The sequence below is a fragment of the Mytilus galloprovincialis genome, chromosome 3, assembly GCF_965363235.1.
Source record: "Mytilus galloprovincialis chromosome 3, xbMytGall1.hap1.1, whole genome shotgun sequence".
Classification (NCBI taxonomy): domain Eukaryota; kingdom Metazoa; phylum Mollusca; class Bivalvia; order Mytilida; family Mytilidae; genus Mytilus; species Mytilus galloprovincialis.
Genome location: NC_134840.1, coordinates 60,779,598 through 60,795,068, shown reverse-complemented (window position 1 = coordinate 60,795,068; position 15,471 = coordinate 60,779,598). Strand labels below are relative to the sequence as shown.

At 35.5% G+C, this 15,471-nt stretch overlaps 1 protein-coding gene across 1 annotated transcript; it reads right to left on the bottom strand.

The window, feature by feature from the left end:
- Positions 1 to 9,590: 9,590 nt before the first annotated feature.
- Positions 9,591 to 10,950, bottom strand: LOC143066501 (uncharacterized). Its single transcript, XM_076239414.1, has one exon. The coding sequence runs from the start codon at positions 10,935 to 10,937 to the stop codon at positions 9,747 to 9,749; it is 1,191 nt and encodes a 396-aa protein (XP_076095529.1). The 5' UTR covers positions 10,938 to 10,950; the 3' UTR covers positions 9,591 to 9,746.
- Positions 10,951 to 15,471: the final 4,521 nt, after the last annotated feature.

Genomic DNA, 15,471 nt, shown 5'->3' with positions numbered 1-15,471 from the left:
AGAACACATTGTTACCACCAGAGATATGAATTTAATTGAAAATCCTTTTCTAAAAGGTGCAACGTACAACAAACGTACTATAAGTGAATAGGTAACGAATAGGTAACGAATAGGTAACGAATAGGTAACAGGGTATTAACCGAGCGCTGGAACGGGAACATGCGCGCTAATAGGGTAATTTCATCTCTAAGAACACATTGTTACCACAAGAGACATGGAGACAATTAAAAATCCTTTTCTAAAAGGTGCAACGTACAACAAACGTTTTATAAGTGAATAGGTAACGAATAGGTAACGAATAGGTAACGAATAGGTAACAGGGTATTAACCGAATGCTGGAAAGGGTACATCCGCGCTACTAGGGTCATTTCATCTCTTAGAACACATTGTTACCACCAGAGACACGGACACAATTGAAAATCCTTTTCTTAAAGGTGCAACGTACAACAAACGTATTATAAGTGAATAGGTAACGAATAGGTAACAGGGTATTTACCGAGCGCTGGAACAGGTACATGCGCGCTAATAGGGTAATTTCATCTCTAAGAACACATTGTTACCACAAGAGACATGGAGACAATTAAAAATCCTTTTCTAAAAGGTGCAATGTACAACAAACGTATTATAAGTGAATAGGTAACGAATAGGTAACAGGGTATTAACCGAGCGCTGGAACGGGAACATGCGCTCCAATAGGGTCATTTCATCTCTAAGAAGACATTGTTACCACCAGAGAGATGAACACAATTAAAAAAACGATTTATTTCAAGGTGCAACGTATACCTCGTGCATTTAAAGCAAATAAGGAACGAATAAGTAACAGGGTATTATTCGAGCGCTCGAACGAGTACATATGCGCTAATAGAGGTATTTCATCTAGAGGAACACATTATTTCCACCAGAGAAATGAACTTAAATGAAAATTCTTTTCTTAAAGATGCATCGTACAACAAACGTATTAAAAGCGAATAAGTGACGAATAGGTAACGAATAGGTAACAGGGTATTACTGTGACCGAGCGCTTGAACAGGTACATGCGCGCTAATAGGGTCATTTCATCTCTAAGAACACATTGTTACCACAAGAGACATGGAGACAATTAAAAATCCTTTTCTAAAAGGTGCAATGTACAACAAACGTATTATAAGTGAATAGGTAACGAATAGGTAACAGGGTATTAACCGAGCGCTGGAACGGGAACATGCGCGCTAATAGGGTAATTTCATCTCTAAGAACACATTGTTACCACAAGAGACATGGAGACAATTAAAAATCCTTTTCTAAAAGGTGCAATGTACAACAAACGTATTATAAGTGAATAGGTAACGAATAGGTAACGAATAGGTAACAGGGTATTAACCGAGCGCTGGAACGGGAACATGCGCTCTAATAGGGTCATTTCATCTCTAAGAAGACATTGTTACCACCAGAGACATGAACACAATTAAAAAAACGATTTATTTCAAGGTGCAACGTATACCTCGTGCATTTAAAGCAAATAGGGAACGAATAAGTAACAGGGTATTATTCGAGCGCTGGAACGAGTACATATGCGCTAATAGAGGTATTTCATCTAGAGGAACACATTATTTCCACCAGAGAAATGAACTTAAATGAAAATTCTTTTCTTAAAGATGCATCGTACAACAAACGTATTAAAAGCGAATAAGTGAACAAAAGGTAACGAATAGGTAACAGGGTATTACTGTGACCGAGCGCTTGAACAGGTACATGCGCGCTAATAGGGTCATTTCATCTCTCAGAACACATTGTTACCACCAGAGACACGGAAACAATTGAAAATCCTTTTCTAAAAGGTGCAACGTACAACAAACGTATTATAAGTGAATAGGTAACGAATAGGTAACGAATAGGTAACAAGGTATTTACTGAGCGCTGGAACGGGTACATGCGCGCTAATAGGGTAATTTCATCTCTAAGAACACATTGTCACCACAAGAGACATGGAGACAATTAAAAATCCTTTTCTAAAAGGTGCAACGTACAACAAACGTTTTATAAGTGAATAGGTAACGAATAGGTAACGAATAGGTAACGAATAGGTAACAGGGTATTAACCGAATGCTGGAAAGGGTACATCCGCGCTAATAGGGTCATTTCATCTCTTAGAACACATTGTTACCACCAGAGACACGGACACAATTGAAAATCCTTTTCTTAAAGGTGCAACGTACAACAAACGTATTATAAGTGAATAGGTAACGAATAGGTAACAGGGTATTTACCGAGCGCTGGAACAGGTACATGCGCGCTAATAGGGTAATTTCATCTCTAAGAACACATTGTTACCACAAGAGACATGGAGACAATTAAAAATCCTTTTCTAAAAGGTGCAATGTACAACAAACGTATTATAAGTGAATAGGTAACGAATAGGTAACGAATAGGTAACAGGGTATTAACCGAGCGCTGGAACGGGAACATGCGTTCTAATAGGGTCATTTCATCTCTAAGAAGACATTGTTACCACCAGAGACATGAACACAATTAAAAAAACGATTTATTTCAAGGTGCAACGTATACCTCGTGCATTTAAAGCAAATAGGGAACGAATAAGTAACAGGGTATTATTCGAGCGCTGGAACGAGTACATATGCGCTAATAGAGGTATTTCATCTAGAGGAACACATTATTTCCACCAGAGAAATGAACTTAAATGAAAATTCTTTTCTTAAAGATGCATCGTACAACAAACGTATTAAAAGCGAATAAGTGAACAAAAGGTAACGAATAGGTAACAGGGTATTACTGTGACCGAGCGCTTGAACAGGTACATGCGCGCTAATAGGGTCATTTCATCTCTCAGAACACATTGTTACCACCAGAGACACGGAAACAATTGAAAATCCTTTTCTAAAAGGTGCAACGTACAACAAACGTATTATAAGTGAATAGGTAACGAATAGGTAACGAATAGGTAACAAGGTATTTACTGAGCGCTGGAACGGGTACATGCGCGCTAATAGGGTAATTTCATCTCTAAGAACACATTGTCACCACAAGAGACATGGAGACAATTAAAAATCCTTTTCTAAAAGGTGCAACGTACAACAAACGTTTTATAAGTGAATAGGTAACGAATAGGTAACGAATAGGTAACGAATAGGTAACAGGGTATTAACCGAATGCTGGAAAGGGTACATCCGCGCTAATAGGGTCATTTCATCTCTTAGAACACATTGTTACCACCAGAGACACGGACACAATTGAAAATCCTTTTCTTAAAGGTGCAACGTACAACAAACGTATTATAAGTGAATAGGTAACGAATAGGTAACAGGGTATTTACCGAGCGCTGGAACAGGTACATGCGCGCTAATAGGGTAATTTCATCTCTAAGAACACATTGTTACCACAAGAGACATGGAGACAATTAAAAATCCTTTTCTAAAAGGTGCAATGTACAACAAACGTATTATAAGTGAATAGGTAACGAATAGGTAACAGGGTATTAACCGAGCGCTGGAACGGGAACATGCGCTCCAATAGGGTCATTTCATCTCTAAGAAGACATTGTTACCACCAGAGAGATGAACACAATTAAAAAAACGATTTATTTCAAGGTGCAACGTATACCTCGTGCATTTAAAGCAAATAAGGAACGAATAAGTAACAGGGTATTATTCGAGCGCTCGAACGAGTACATATGCGCTAATAGAGGTATTTCATCTAGAGGAACACATTATTTCCACCAGAGAAATGAACTTAAATGAAAATTCTTTTCTTAAAGATGCATCGTACAACAAACGTATTAAAAGCGAATAAGTGACGAATAGGTAACGAATAGGTAACAGGGTATTACTGTGACCGAGCGCTTGAACAGGTACATGCGCGCTAATAGGGTCATTTCATCTCTAAGAACACATTGTTACCACAAGAGACATGGAGACAATTAAAAATCCTTTTCTAAAAGGTGCAACGTACAACAAACATTTTATAAGTGAATAGGTAACGAATAGGTAACGAATAGGTAGCAGGGTATTAACCGAATGCTGGAACGGGATCATGCGCTCTAATAGGGTCATATCATCTCTAAGAACACATTGTTACCACCAGAGATATGAACACAATTAAAAAACGATTTATATCAAGGTGCAACGTATACCTCGTGCATTTAAAGCAAATAAGGAACGAATAAGTAGCAGGGTATTAACTGAGCGCTGGGACGGGTACATACGCGCTAATAGGGGTATTTCATCTATAAGAACACATTTTTACCACCAGAGATATGAATTTAATTGAAAATCCTTTTCTAAAGGTGCAACGTACAACAAACGTTTTATTAGTAAATAGGTAACAAAAAGGTAACGAATAGGTAACAGGATATTAACCGAGCGCTGAAACGGATACATGCGCGCTAGTATGGTCATTTCATCTCTAAGAACACATTGTTACCACCAGAGACATACACACAATTAAAAAACGATTTATTTCAAGGTGCAACGTACATGTATATCCCGCGCATTAAAATCGAATAAGTAACGAATAAGTAACAGGGTGTTATCCGAGCGCTGGAACGAGTACATATGCGCTTATAGGGGTATTTCATCTATAAGAACACATTGTTACCACCAGAGATATGAATTTAATTGAAAATCCTTTTCTAAAAGGTGCAACGTACAACAAACGTACTATAAGTGAATAGGTAACGAATAGGTAACGAATAGGTAACGAATAGGTAACAGGGTATTAACCGAGCGCTGGAACGGGAACATGCGCGCTAATAGGGTAATTTCATCTCTAAGAACACATTGTTACCACAAGAGACATGGAGACAATTAAAAATCCTTTTCTAAAAGGTGCAATGTACAACAAACGTATTATAAGTGAATAGGTAACGAATAGGTAACAGGGTATTTACCGAGCGCTGGAACGGGTACATGCGCGCTAATAGGGTAATTTCATCTCTAAGAACACATTGTTACCACAAGAGACATGGAGACAATTAAAAATCCTTTTCTAAAAGGTGCAATGTACAACAAACGTATTATAAGTGAATAGGTAACGAATAGGTAACGAATAGGTAACAGGGTATTAACCGAGCGCTGGAACGAAAACATGCGCTCTAATAGGGTCATTTCATCTCTAAGAAGACATTGTTACCACCAGAGACATGAACACAATTAAAAAAACGATTTATTTCAAGGTGCAACGTATACCTCGTGCATTTAAAGCAAATAGGGAACGAATAAGTAACAGGGTATTATTCGAGCGCTGGAACGAGTACATATGCGCTAATAGAGGTATTTCATCTAGAGGAACACATTATTTCCACCAGAGAAATGAACTTAAATGAAAATTCTTTTCTTAAAGATGCATCGTACAACAAACGTATTAAAAGCGAATAAGTGAACAAAAGGTAACGAATAGGTAACAGGTTATTACTGTGACCGAGCGCTTGAACAGGTACATGCGCGCTAATAGGGTCATTTCATCTCTCAGAACACATTGTTACCACCAGAGACACGGAAACAATTGAAAATCCTTTTCTAAAAGGTGCAACGTACAACAAACGTATTATAAGTGAATAGGTAACGAATAGGTAACGAATAGGTAACAAGGTATTTACTGAGCGCTGGAACGGGTACATGCGCGCTAATAGGGTAATTTCATCTCTAAGAACACATTGTTACCACAAGAGACATGGAGACAATTAAAAATCCTTTTCTAAAAGGTGCAACGTACAACAAACGTTTTATAAGTGAATAGGTAACGAATAGGTAACGAATAGGTAACGAATAGGTAACAGGGTATTAACCGAATGCTGGAAAGGGTACATCCGCGCTAATAGGGTCATTTCATCTCTTAGAACACATTGTTACCACCAGAGACACGGACACAATTGAAAATCCTTTTCTTAAAGGTGCAACGTACAACAAACGTATTATAAGTGAATAGGTAACGAATAGGTAACAGGGTATTTACCGAGCGCTGGAACAGGTACAGGCGCGCTAATAGGGTAATTTCATCTCTAAGAACACATTGTTACCACAAGAGACATGGAGACAATTAAAAATCCTTTTCTAAAAGGTGCAATGTACAACAAACGTATTATAAGTGAATAGGTAACGAATAGGTAACAGGGTATTAACCGAGCGCTGGAACGAACACATGCGCTCTAATAGGGTCATTTCATCTCTAAGAAGACATTGTTACCAGCAGAGACATGAACACAATTAAAAAAACGATTTATTTCAAGGTGCAACGTATACCTCGTGCATTTAAAACAAATAAGGAACGAATAAGTAACAGGGTATTATTCGAGCGCTGGAACGAGTACATATGCGCTAATAGAGGTATTTCATCTAGAGGAACACATTATTTCCACCAGAGAAATGAACTTAAATGAAAATTCTTTTCTTAAAGATGCATCGTACAATAAACGTATTAAAAGCGAATAAGTGACGAATAGGTAACGAATAGGTAACAGGGTATTACTGTGACCGAGCGCTTGAACAGGTACATGCGCGCTAATAGGGTCATTTCATCTCTAAGAACACAGTGTTACCACCAGAGACACGGAAACAATTGAAAATCCTTTTCTAAAAGGTGCAACGTACAACAAACGTATTATAAGTGAATAGGTAACGAATAGGTAACGAATAGGTAACAAGGTATTTACTGAGTGCTGCAACGGGTACATGCGCGCTAATAGGGTAATTTCATCTCTAAGAACACATTGTTACCACAAGAGACATGGAGACAATTAAAAATCCTTTTCTAAAAGGTGCAACGTACAACAAACGTTTTATAAGTGAATAGGTAACGAATAGGTAACGAATAGGTAACAGGGTATTAACCGAATGCTGGAACGGGATCATGCGCTCTAATAGGGTCATATCATCTCTAAGAACACATTGTTACCACCAGAGATATGAACACAATTAAAAAACGATTTATATCAAGGTGCAACGTATACCTCGTGCATTTAAAGCAAATAAGGAACGAATAAGTAGCAGGGTATTAACTGAGCGCTGGAACGGGTACATACGCGCTAATAGGGGTATTTCATCTATAAGAACACATTATTACCACCAGAGATATGAATTTAATTGAAAATCCTTTTTTAAAAGGTGCAACGTACAACAAACGTTTTATTAGTGAATAGGTAACAAAAAGGTAACGAATAGGTAACAGGATATTAACCGAGCGCTGAAACGGATACATGCGCGCTAGTATGGTCATTTCATCTCTAAGAACACATTGTTACCACCAGAGACATACACACAATTAAAAAACTATTTATTTCAAGGTGCAACGTATATCCCGCGCATTAAAATCGAATAAGTAACGAATAAGTAACAGGGTGTTATCCGAGCGCTGGAACGAGTACATATGCGCTTATAGGGGTATTTCATCTATAAGAACACATTGTTACCACCAGAGATATGAATTTAATTGAAAATTCTTTTCTAAAAGGTGCAACGTACAACAAACGTACTATAAGTGAATAGGTAACGAATAGGTAACGAATAGGTAACGAATAGGTAACAGGGTATTAACCGAGCGCTGGAACGGGAACATGCGCTCTAATAGGGTCATTTCATCTCTAAGAACACATTCTTACCACCAGAGACATGAACACAATTAAAAAACGATTTATTTCAAGGTGCAACGTATATCTCGTGCATTAAAAGCAAATAAGGAACGAATAAGTAACAGGGTGTTATCCGAGCGCTGGAACGAGTACATATGCGCTTATAGGGGTATTTCATCTATAAGAACACATTGTTACCACCAGAGATATGAATTTAATTGAAAATTCTTTTCTAAAAGATGCAACGTACAACAAACGTATTAAAAGCGAATAAGTAACGAATAGGTAACGAATAGGTAACAGGGTATTAACCGAGCGCTTGAACGGGTACATGCGCACTATTAGGGTCATTTCATCTCTAAGAACACATTGTTACCACCAGAGACACGGACACAATTGAAAATCCTTTTCTAAAAGGTGCAACGTACAACAAACGTATTATAAGTGAATAGGTAACGAATAGTTAACGAATAGGTAACAGGGTATTTACCGAGCGCTGGAACGGGTACATGCGCGCTAATAGGGTAATTTCATCTCTTAGAACACATTGTTACCACAAGAGACATGGAGACAATGAAAAATCCTTTTCTAAAAGGTGCAACGTACAACAAACTTTTTAAAAGCGAATAAGTAACGAATATTTAACAGGGTATTATCCGAGCGCTGGAACGGATACAAATGCACTTATAGAGTTATATCACCTCTTAGAGCCCAAATCTTCCACCAGAGACAACAAAACAATTGAAAATGATGTTTTAAAAGGTGCAACGTAAGATACTCGTATTATAAGCGAATTATAAGCGAGTGATGGAACGAATTAAACAAGGTAATAGCATGCTCCGAAGCGATGTACACCCTGCTTACATGTTTAACTCCACCACATTATGTTAGTATGTAACGAATAGGGAATAGGGAATAGGTAACCAACTTGACGCCCATTCATTTCAGTGCATACATAAGATATAAAAAAGAAGATGTGGTATGATTGCCAATAAGACAACTCTCTACAAGAGACCAAAATGAAACAGAAATATACAACTATAGGTCATCGTACGGCCTTTAACAATGAGTTCGAGCAAAGTCCATACCGCATAGTCAGCTATAAAAGGCCCGATTAGATCCCGTTTTAGCGAAATCTTACCTGGTTGAACAAAATTCACCTTACTGAAACCACAAATAATTCCTTGAAATTCATAGCAAACAAATAATGATTTAGAGTCGCTCCATTTCCCATTATTATTAGCAATTTCATAGATGTCACCAGCTATTAACGCTTTTCTTGACACTATCATCAAATTGCAAACAACATCATATTATATAAATATACGAAGTATTAAAGACCACAACCTAGAAAAGATTAAGAGAAAGAACAGCAACTGTATTGTACAGGGGGTATATCCAGAGCTAGGATTTTTAACTTTTAACATTGTATTTCGTTTAGACTTTTAGTGCTTATCTTAATGGGATTGATCAGGATGATATTTGTTATAGTGTGCCTTCTTGTCTCTATTAAAAAAACATTTATTATCTATTATTAAATGAGTTAAAAATATTGCGCTAAAATGGGCATTGATAATTTTAATTTTTATCATTGAATTCAGTAATTTTGATTGGCTTATGCATTACATTTTACTTTCGAAATGCACATGCTATCCAAGACAACTATTTTGCAAAAGAAGAAAAAAAACCAAATGATTAATTTTACTCGTTATTTCATGATGTAGTTATATGCATTGAATGTTTCATTTTGTAATTAGGATAAAGAAGCCGTTATCTACAGCGCTGAACGTGCTCATAATTTTTAGTATAAAGCGTGGTCATACAAAATACCATTCCGTCAATGCTTTTACATTCCAATGCAAAGAGGAGCATTCAATTATAAAATTAACTGTACCAATTTTCTTGCACCAGATGCGCATTGCGCCAATACATGTCTCTTCAGTGATGCTCGTGGCCAAAATATTTGAAATCCAAAGCTGATATACATTTGTTCAATTAGGGGATGCTGTTGTCACAAAATATTTAATTCAAATCAATTTATCTCAGCATTTGTGTATTAAAGTATAATAATAAATACATAACAAATCTTAAAAGTAACTAATAAAAATTGATAATCTTAAATGCATGATAAATTGAACAACGTTACTTCTGAATAATGATAGTACTATTTTTACCAATGGCGAGTTCATCATAGCGACACGGATTTTCTCGTAGAACAACAACAACAAAATATTTCTGAAACTGCTTTGCGGAATCTTGTATCGAAAAAGGTATAAATAAATGGATTAATAGCATGATTTAAAATGTACATCCTATACAGAAACAAAAATCCTGCGATTGCGTCATTAGGTTTGTTCCAAAAAGTAGGATCCATACTTTCTAAAACCATCAGTGCTAGTCGTGGTGTATATGCAATGATAAATAGTGCAGTGATTGTCATAAACATGTATGAATATCTGTGCGTCCGAAAATGTTGTCCTATTGTGAAGAAACGTCCTTGGTCAAGGGTATCAGCGGAGCCTCTTTTGACTTTTCGTCTATATGTATCGCATTCGACGAGATCTTCGATACTGTTCGCTCTTGATCGTGAAGATCCGCTGTCTTTATCTTTATCAACAGATAGTACACTTTCTAACTCCACCGAACTCCTGTGTTTTTTAGTATACTTTCCCTCTTTCACAGATTGTTGGAATACTATAAATTTTTGATAAATTGCCTTTCCAATCAAAATGTACAATATGATAAGAACAAAGGAAGCTATAACTGCTACGACAACGGCACTTATATCATATATAATCACGTGATCTATGTTTTCTCTCTTTTGTCCACACCAAAATCCTGTAACATTCAGCTTTGGGTTATAAATTTCTACCGAACCATAATAGAAAAATATTGGAACTGAAAATGCAAATCCGAAACAAACAGCCAAAATAATACAAACATTTTTCATTTTCTGCGTAAAAATAAATGATGGCTTGCATACTTTAAGGTATCGCTGCACTGCTATTATTATCAATAAAACTGCAGATATAATTGTTACCGCTTGAGAAACAAACCACAGTGCTTCACAGACAATTCCATTACTGAACTTTACTGGTATTATGTTCCAAGTAAAGGCAAACGATGCTCCAATAAGACATGCTATAAAGTCCACGGAAGCAAGCACTGGTATAAAAAATCGGTCATCTCGCTTTACTTTCATTTTGAAAACATATACCAAAATAACAGTTATATTTCCAATAGTTCCTAGTATCAAGTAAAGAGATAATACAACGTCGTTCGGAATCAAATATTTCATAACACTGCTGTTCCATTCAGTCAAACGTTCATCTTGTGTCTTTGTTGAAGCCATTGATGAGAATTTATAATATAAAAACATTTATATATATATATATATATATATATATATATATATATATATATATATATATATATATATATATATATATATATATATACAGGTAATCGAAAATAAGTTTTTCTACATTCAAAAAATAACGTATTCCTTGGTGAATGAAATTAATATTCTTTGAAAAAATATGAAATAAATCCTATTGTTTCATATCAGTTTATCTAACTTAATCTTAAGGATCTGTATTGACGAACAAATACGGATATATTAATAAAAAAAATCGTATCAATTTCACCTAATACATTGTTTACATAAAAAGACTTTGCAATAATAGCAAATTCGAAAGTCAAGCAATAATCCCCCTAGATTCAGCGCATAAAAAGTGACTCTGAAGTTTTGTCATCGTAAATCTGATAGATCTACGATCTTGTTGATTAATATTGGTTCGTATACGTGTATTAGTTCTTCTTTCTTTTGTTGTTGCTGTTTTTCATCTTTCTGGGGTGGGGGAGGGATATACTTGGAATAGTTGTGGTCAGCTTATCAGTCGTTAAAACTAGTTCTGGTAAACTATTTGTGTTTCTAAGATTTTAATTTTAACGAATGTATGCGAATTGTTCTGAGGTGCATATCATAAATGATTATGTTTTTATTCTGGCGCTTTAACCTCTTCAGTTTCATTCTGGCATTCGTTTTAAATCTGTCATGAACCTTTTGTATTATTTATCTTTAAATTAATCTTTCCAGTCCTACAGGTTTCTTTTATCTTTAATATATAATAAATGAAGCTAATTATAATTTCACAATATTTTTTTGTATAGAGATATACTCGACTGACACTTCTTCAAAAAATTCACTCTTAATATCCTCTTTTTTCTTTTCTTTTTTAACTTTAGTATGTGTACAGGATTTTTATTTCAGTTTATTGTAAGATGATAGGATAATATTCTGAATAGATTGTTAATTATGTTACAACTTTATAATCGTATTTCTCTAAATACGTATGTATTTACAACATAAGGAAATATCCATTCGTTCATTAATGAAAATCGATATACTAAATACATGTACGTATGTATTTACACATATAGGAAATTGTCATTCAATTTTCGCACATGATCGTCTCGCATTATGATATCCGTTTAATTTCTTTGGATTGATAAGTTAATTGAATAAGGCCAATGTTAACCTTTTAAATGTGAAATTTGATGTTGTTTTGACTCCTTTACGACCCTCTGTGTTTAACATGTTTAAGTGCTCCGACTTTGAGATGAGGGACAGCAATAAAAGCCTTTTGCCTTTATTTTTTTTATTATTTTTTTTTTGGGGGGGGATGGAAGGGATCAGAGGGTAGGAGTATGCTGTTATATCACTTGATATATTTTGTGACCTTATCTACGTGACGTGTATTTTTGCAGGAAGTCAAATACTTGCCACTGAACAAAAGTTCTGATAGGAATATAATGAGGTTGACAGCATTTACTTTTTTACAAAAGTATCGATTCCCCTTTTTTAAATCCAAATAAATGCTGATATTTAGTAAAACAATTGATAAGCGAGATTTACCTAGATCTATCAAATTCCATCTACGATTCTAAAGAAAAATGTTTTTTAGATAGTTATTGGCTACTATTTCCAAACTGAATGATTGATTGATTGATTGATTGATTGATTGTTGGTTGCTTAACGTCCAGTGGCAAATATTTCATGCATATTCAGGACGAGAACAAGTTCACAATAAATACAATAGGTAGGTCTTGTCATAATAGAGGCCATTTGGGATGATGGTCGGAGAAATTTGGATTGCCACTGGAAAATAAGGGTATATTGGATAGGGACAGAAATTTTGCCTTGCAACAGGCCACCTACGGACCCCTCAGAGAGTTGTTGCAATGGTTCTTAACGTGCAAAGAGCATGGCACTCTCTTTACACGAGACATCGGATTTAACGTCCCCAGTCTGACCGAACATTAATCAGTGAGGCTTGTATAGGGTATATTGGGATACGGGATATTTGCCATTTTAATTTTAGGGATATTGGATATTTGTCCTAATAGTAAATGGGATATGGGATATTGATGCATTTATAAGGATATTGAATTTTTAACATAAAAAATAATAAGTGGAATTTAAAAGTTAGGTACAGAAATATTTACATCTCGCTTGATAAAATTGCTCAAAAAGTTTAATATTAAAGGTCATTTTAGTGCTTTGTTGATTTTAATTGAGTTTATGGTCGTTTTATTTAAAAGTCTTCCAAACCCAAGCGAAAAGTATTGATCTATTTTCGATATTTATATGCTCATATGTACTGATAATTTTAAAAGTATTTGTTTTGCTTTCCATACTTCGTTCCTTATTGTTAATTTTCCTTTTTGGATGGTAATGTTCCTTTGGCACTATCTTACGGTGTTTGTATATCACAACTCCTCCGCTATGCCCGTGTCTGTTGTAACGTTTTGGATTTTAATGAACGAAATCTATGTATTACTGGTAAATTATTAAGTCAGGGATTTCGTTACCATAAATCACTTAAAATCTTTACTAAATTCTAGATTTGGTTTTGAAGTTTGGTTCTACCTGTAGAAAACTTATTTCAAACGGGATAGCACATCCTCATTTTTACGGAGATGTTGTTTACCGTGCCATGGGATGCTGGATGTGTAATGATTGATAATTTAGCCTCAGATGCATTACTTTTTATTAGTTGTAATTGACTTTGAACTAGCTGTCAGTAACTGCGAGTACTCTCAGATCTGTACTTAGTGTCTTTTTGTTGATGGGATGTACAAGTACTCGGTCACGTCCACTCTCTGTTTTTGTTAGATGTATTTCTATTTGTATCCATCTGATGTGTTGAGCCTTTTTCAATTGATTTGTATAGTTCGTTCTTATGTTGTACTGTTACACCACTGTCCCAGGTTAAGGGGAGGGTTGGGATCCCGCCAACATGTTTAACCTCGCCACATTCTGTATGGACCTTTTATAGCTAACTATGCGGTATGAGCTTTACTCATTGTTGACGGTCGTATAGTGACCTATAGTTGTTAATTTCTGTGTCACATGGTCTCTTGTGAAGAGTTGTTTCATTGGCAATCATACCATATCTTTTTTTATATTATATGCTCATATGCATTGATAATTTTCTTGAAATAATCATAGATTTTTGTTAGATGTATCCATCTGATGAGTTACTTTTATACCACTGTCCCAGGTTAGGAGGAGGGTTGGGATCCCGCTAACATGTTTAATCCCGCCACATTATTTATGTATGTGCCTGTCCCAAGTCAGGAGCCTGTAATTCAGTGGTTGTCGTTTGTTTATGTGTTACATATTTGTTTTTCGTTCATTTTTTTTACATAAATAAGGCCGTTAGTTTTCTCGTTTGAATTGTTTTTCATTGTCTTATCGGGGCCTATTATAGCTGACTTTGCGGTATGGGCTTTGCTCATTGTTGAAGGCCGTACGGTGACCTATAGTTGTTAATGTCTGTGTCATTTTGGTCTTTTGCGGATAGTTGTCTCATTGGCAATCATACCACATCTTCTTTTTTATAAGCCTTATTGTTTTCAATGTTTTTATTTGTTTTGATGCTTTATATGATTACAGGATATTTTCTAGTGTTTTACCTCTTATTCTTTACGTGGCGAGGATCTTCAGAGGTCTCCACGTTTCACAGATTGCTCTGATGTACAACGGCTGTTTTGCCAGACAAGCTAGGGCCGAGGGACGTCAGAGCACGTCCCATATCAAAAAGTAGATATATCGCCGTATAAACTATGTTAATAACAAATAATTACTAAATAATCAACGTAAATTAATATATGTTCTTCTATTACTGGTGATGTGAGGAAGGAAATTAAAAAAAGTAACAAAAATATTGGGATCTATGTAATTCTTCAAGATCACAGAGTCAAATGTTGTGTTATTTCTTTGCAAAACAAGGGCTGTGCAAATTTTGCCTGCTGTAAAAATATTGCAACAGTTAAGTGTAATGTGGGTACATTAGCAGAAAGCTTTCTTGTGTTAAATTTTGAGTTATTGAACTTGCATGCTAAATATACACGTTTTGATATGGATGTGCTCTGACGTCCCACAGTCTCAGCTTGTCTGGCAAAACAGCCGTTGGATGTCAGAGCAATCTCGGACAAGAGACAGGGTTGAGTCCTTCTGTTCTTTCCAACATAGGTTAACGTGTAGGATGAAGTTTCTTATCAATAAAAGAAGAATGCTATCAAAATGAAATTTTACAGTCATATGCATTACGGTTTGAACAATTAAAAAAAAAGTCTGAAATTAGACCCCTTACACTAAATTTATCGTTTAAGATCACATAAAAAAGATTGTTATACAACTTGAAGGCTCTAAGATGGAACACTTCATCTTTTGGACACATATATTCTTATTTAACACTGGAAGTATGCACTGTAAATTTCCTTTAACACAGTTTGTTTCACCAGTCAAAATTGTTGACGCTGTGATGATGAGGAAAAAAATGGGCTTGGGAATGACTTTATAATGATTTTTTGGGATATTTCAAAATAGTTTTAGGGATATGGGA

What these genes read in the sequence shown, in the direction of transcription:
- LOC143066501 (XM_076239414.1), bottom strand. Translation starts at nt 10,937, where the DNA reads ATGTTTTTATATTATAAATTCTCATCAATGGCTTCAACAAAGACACAA.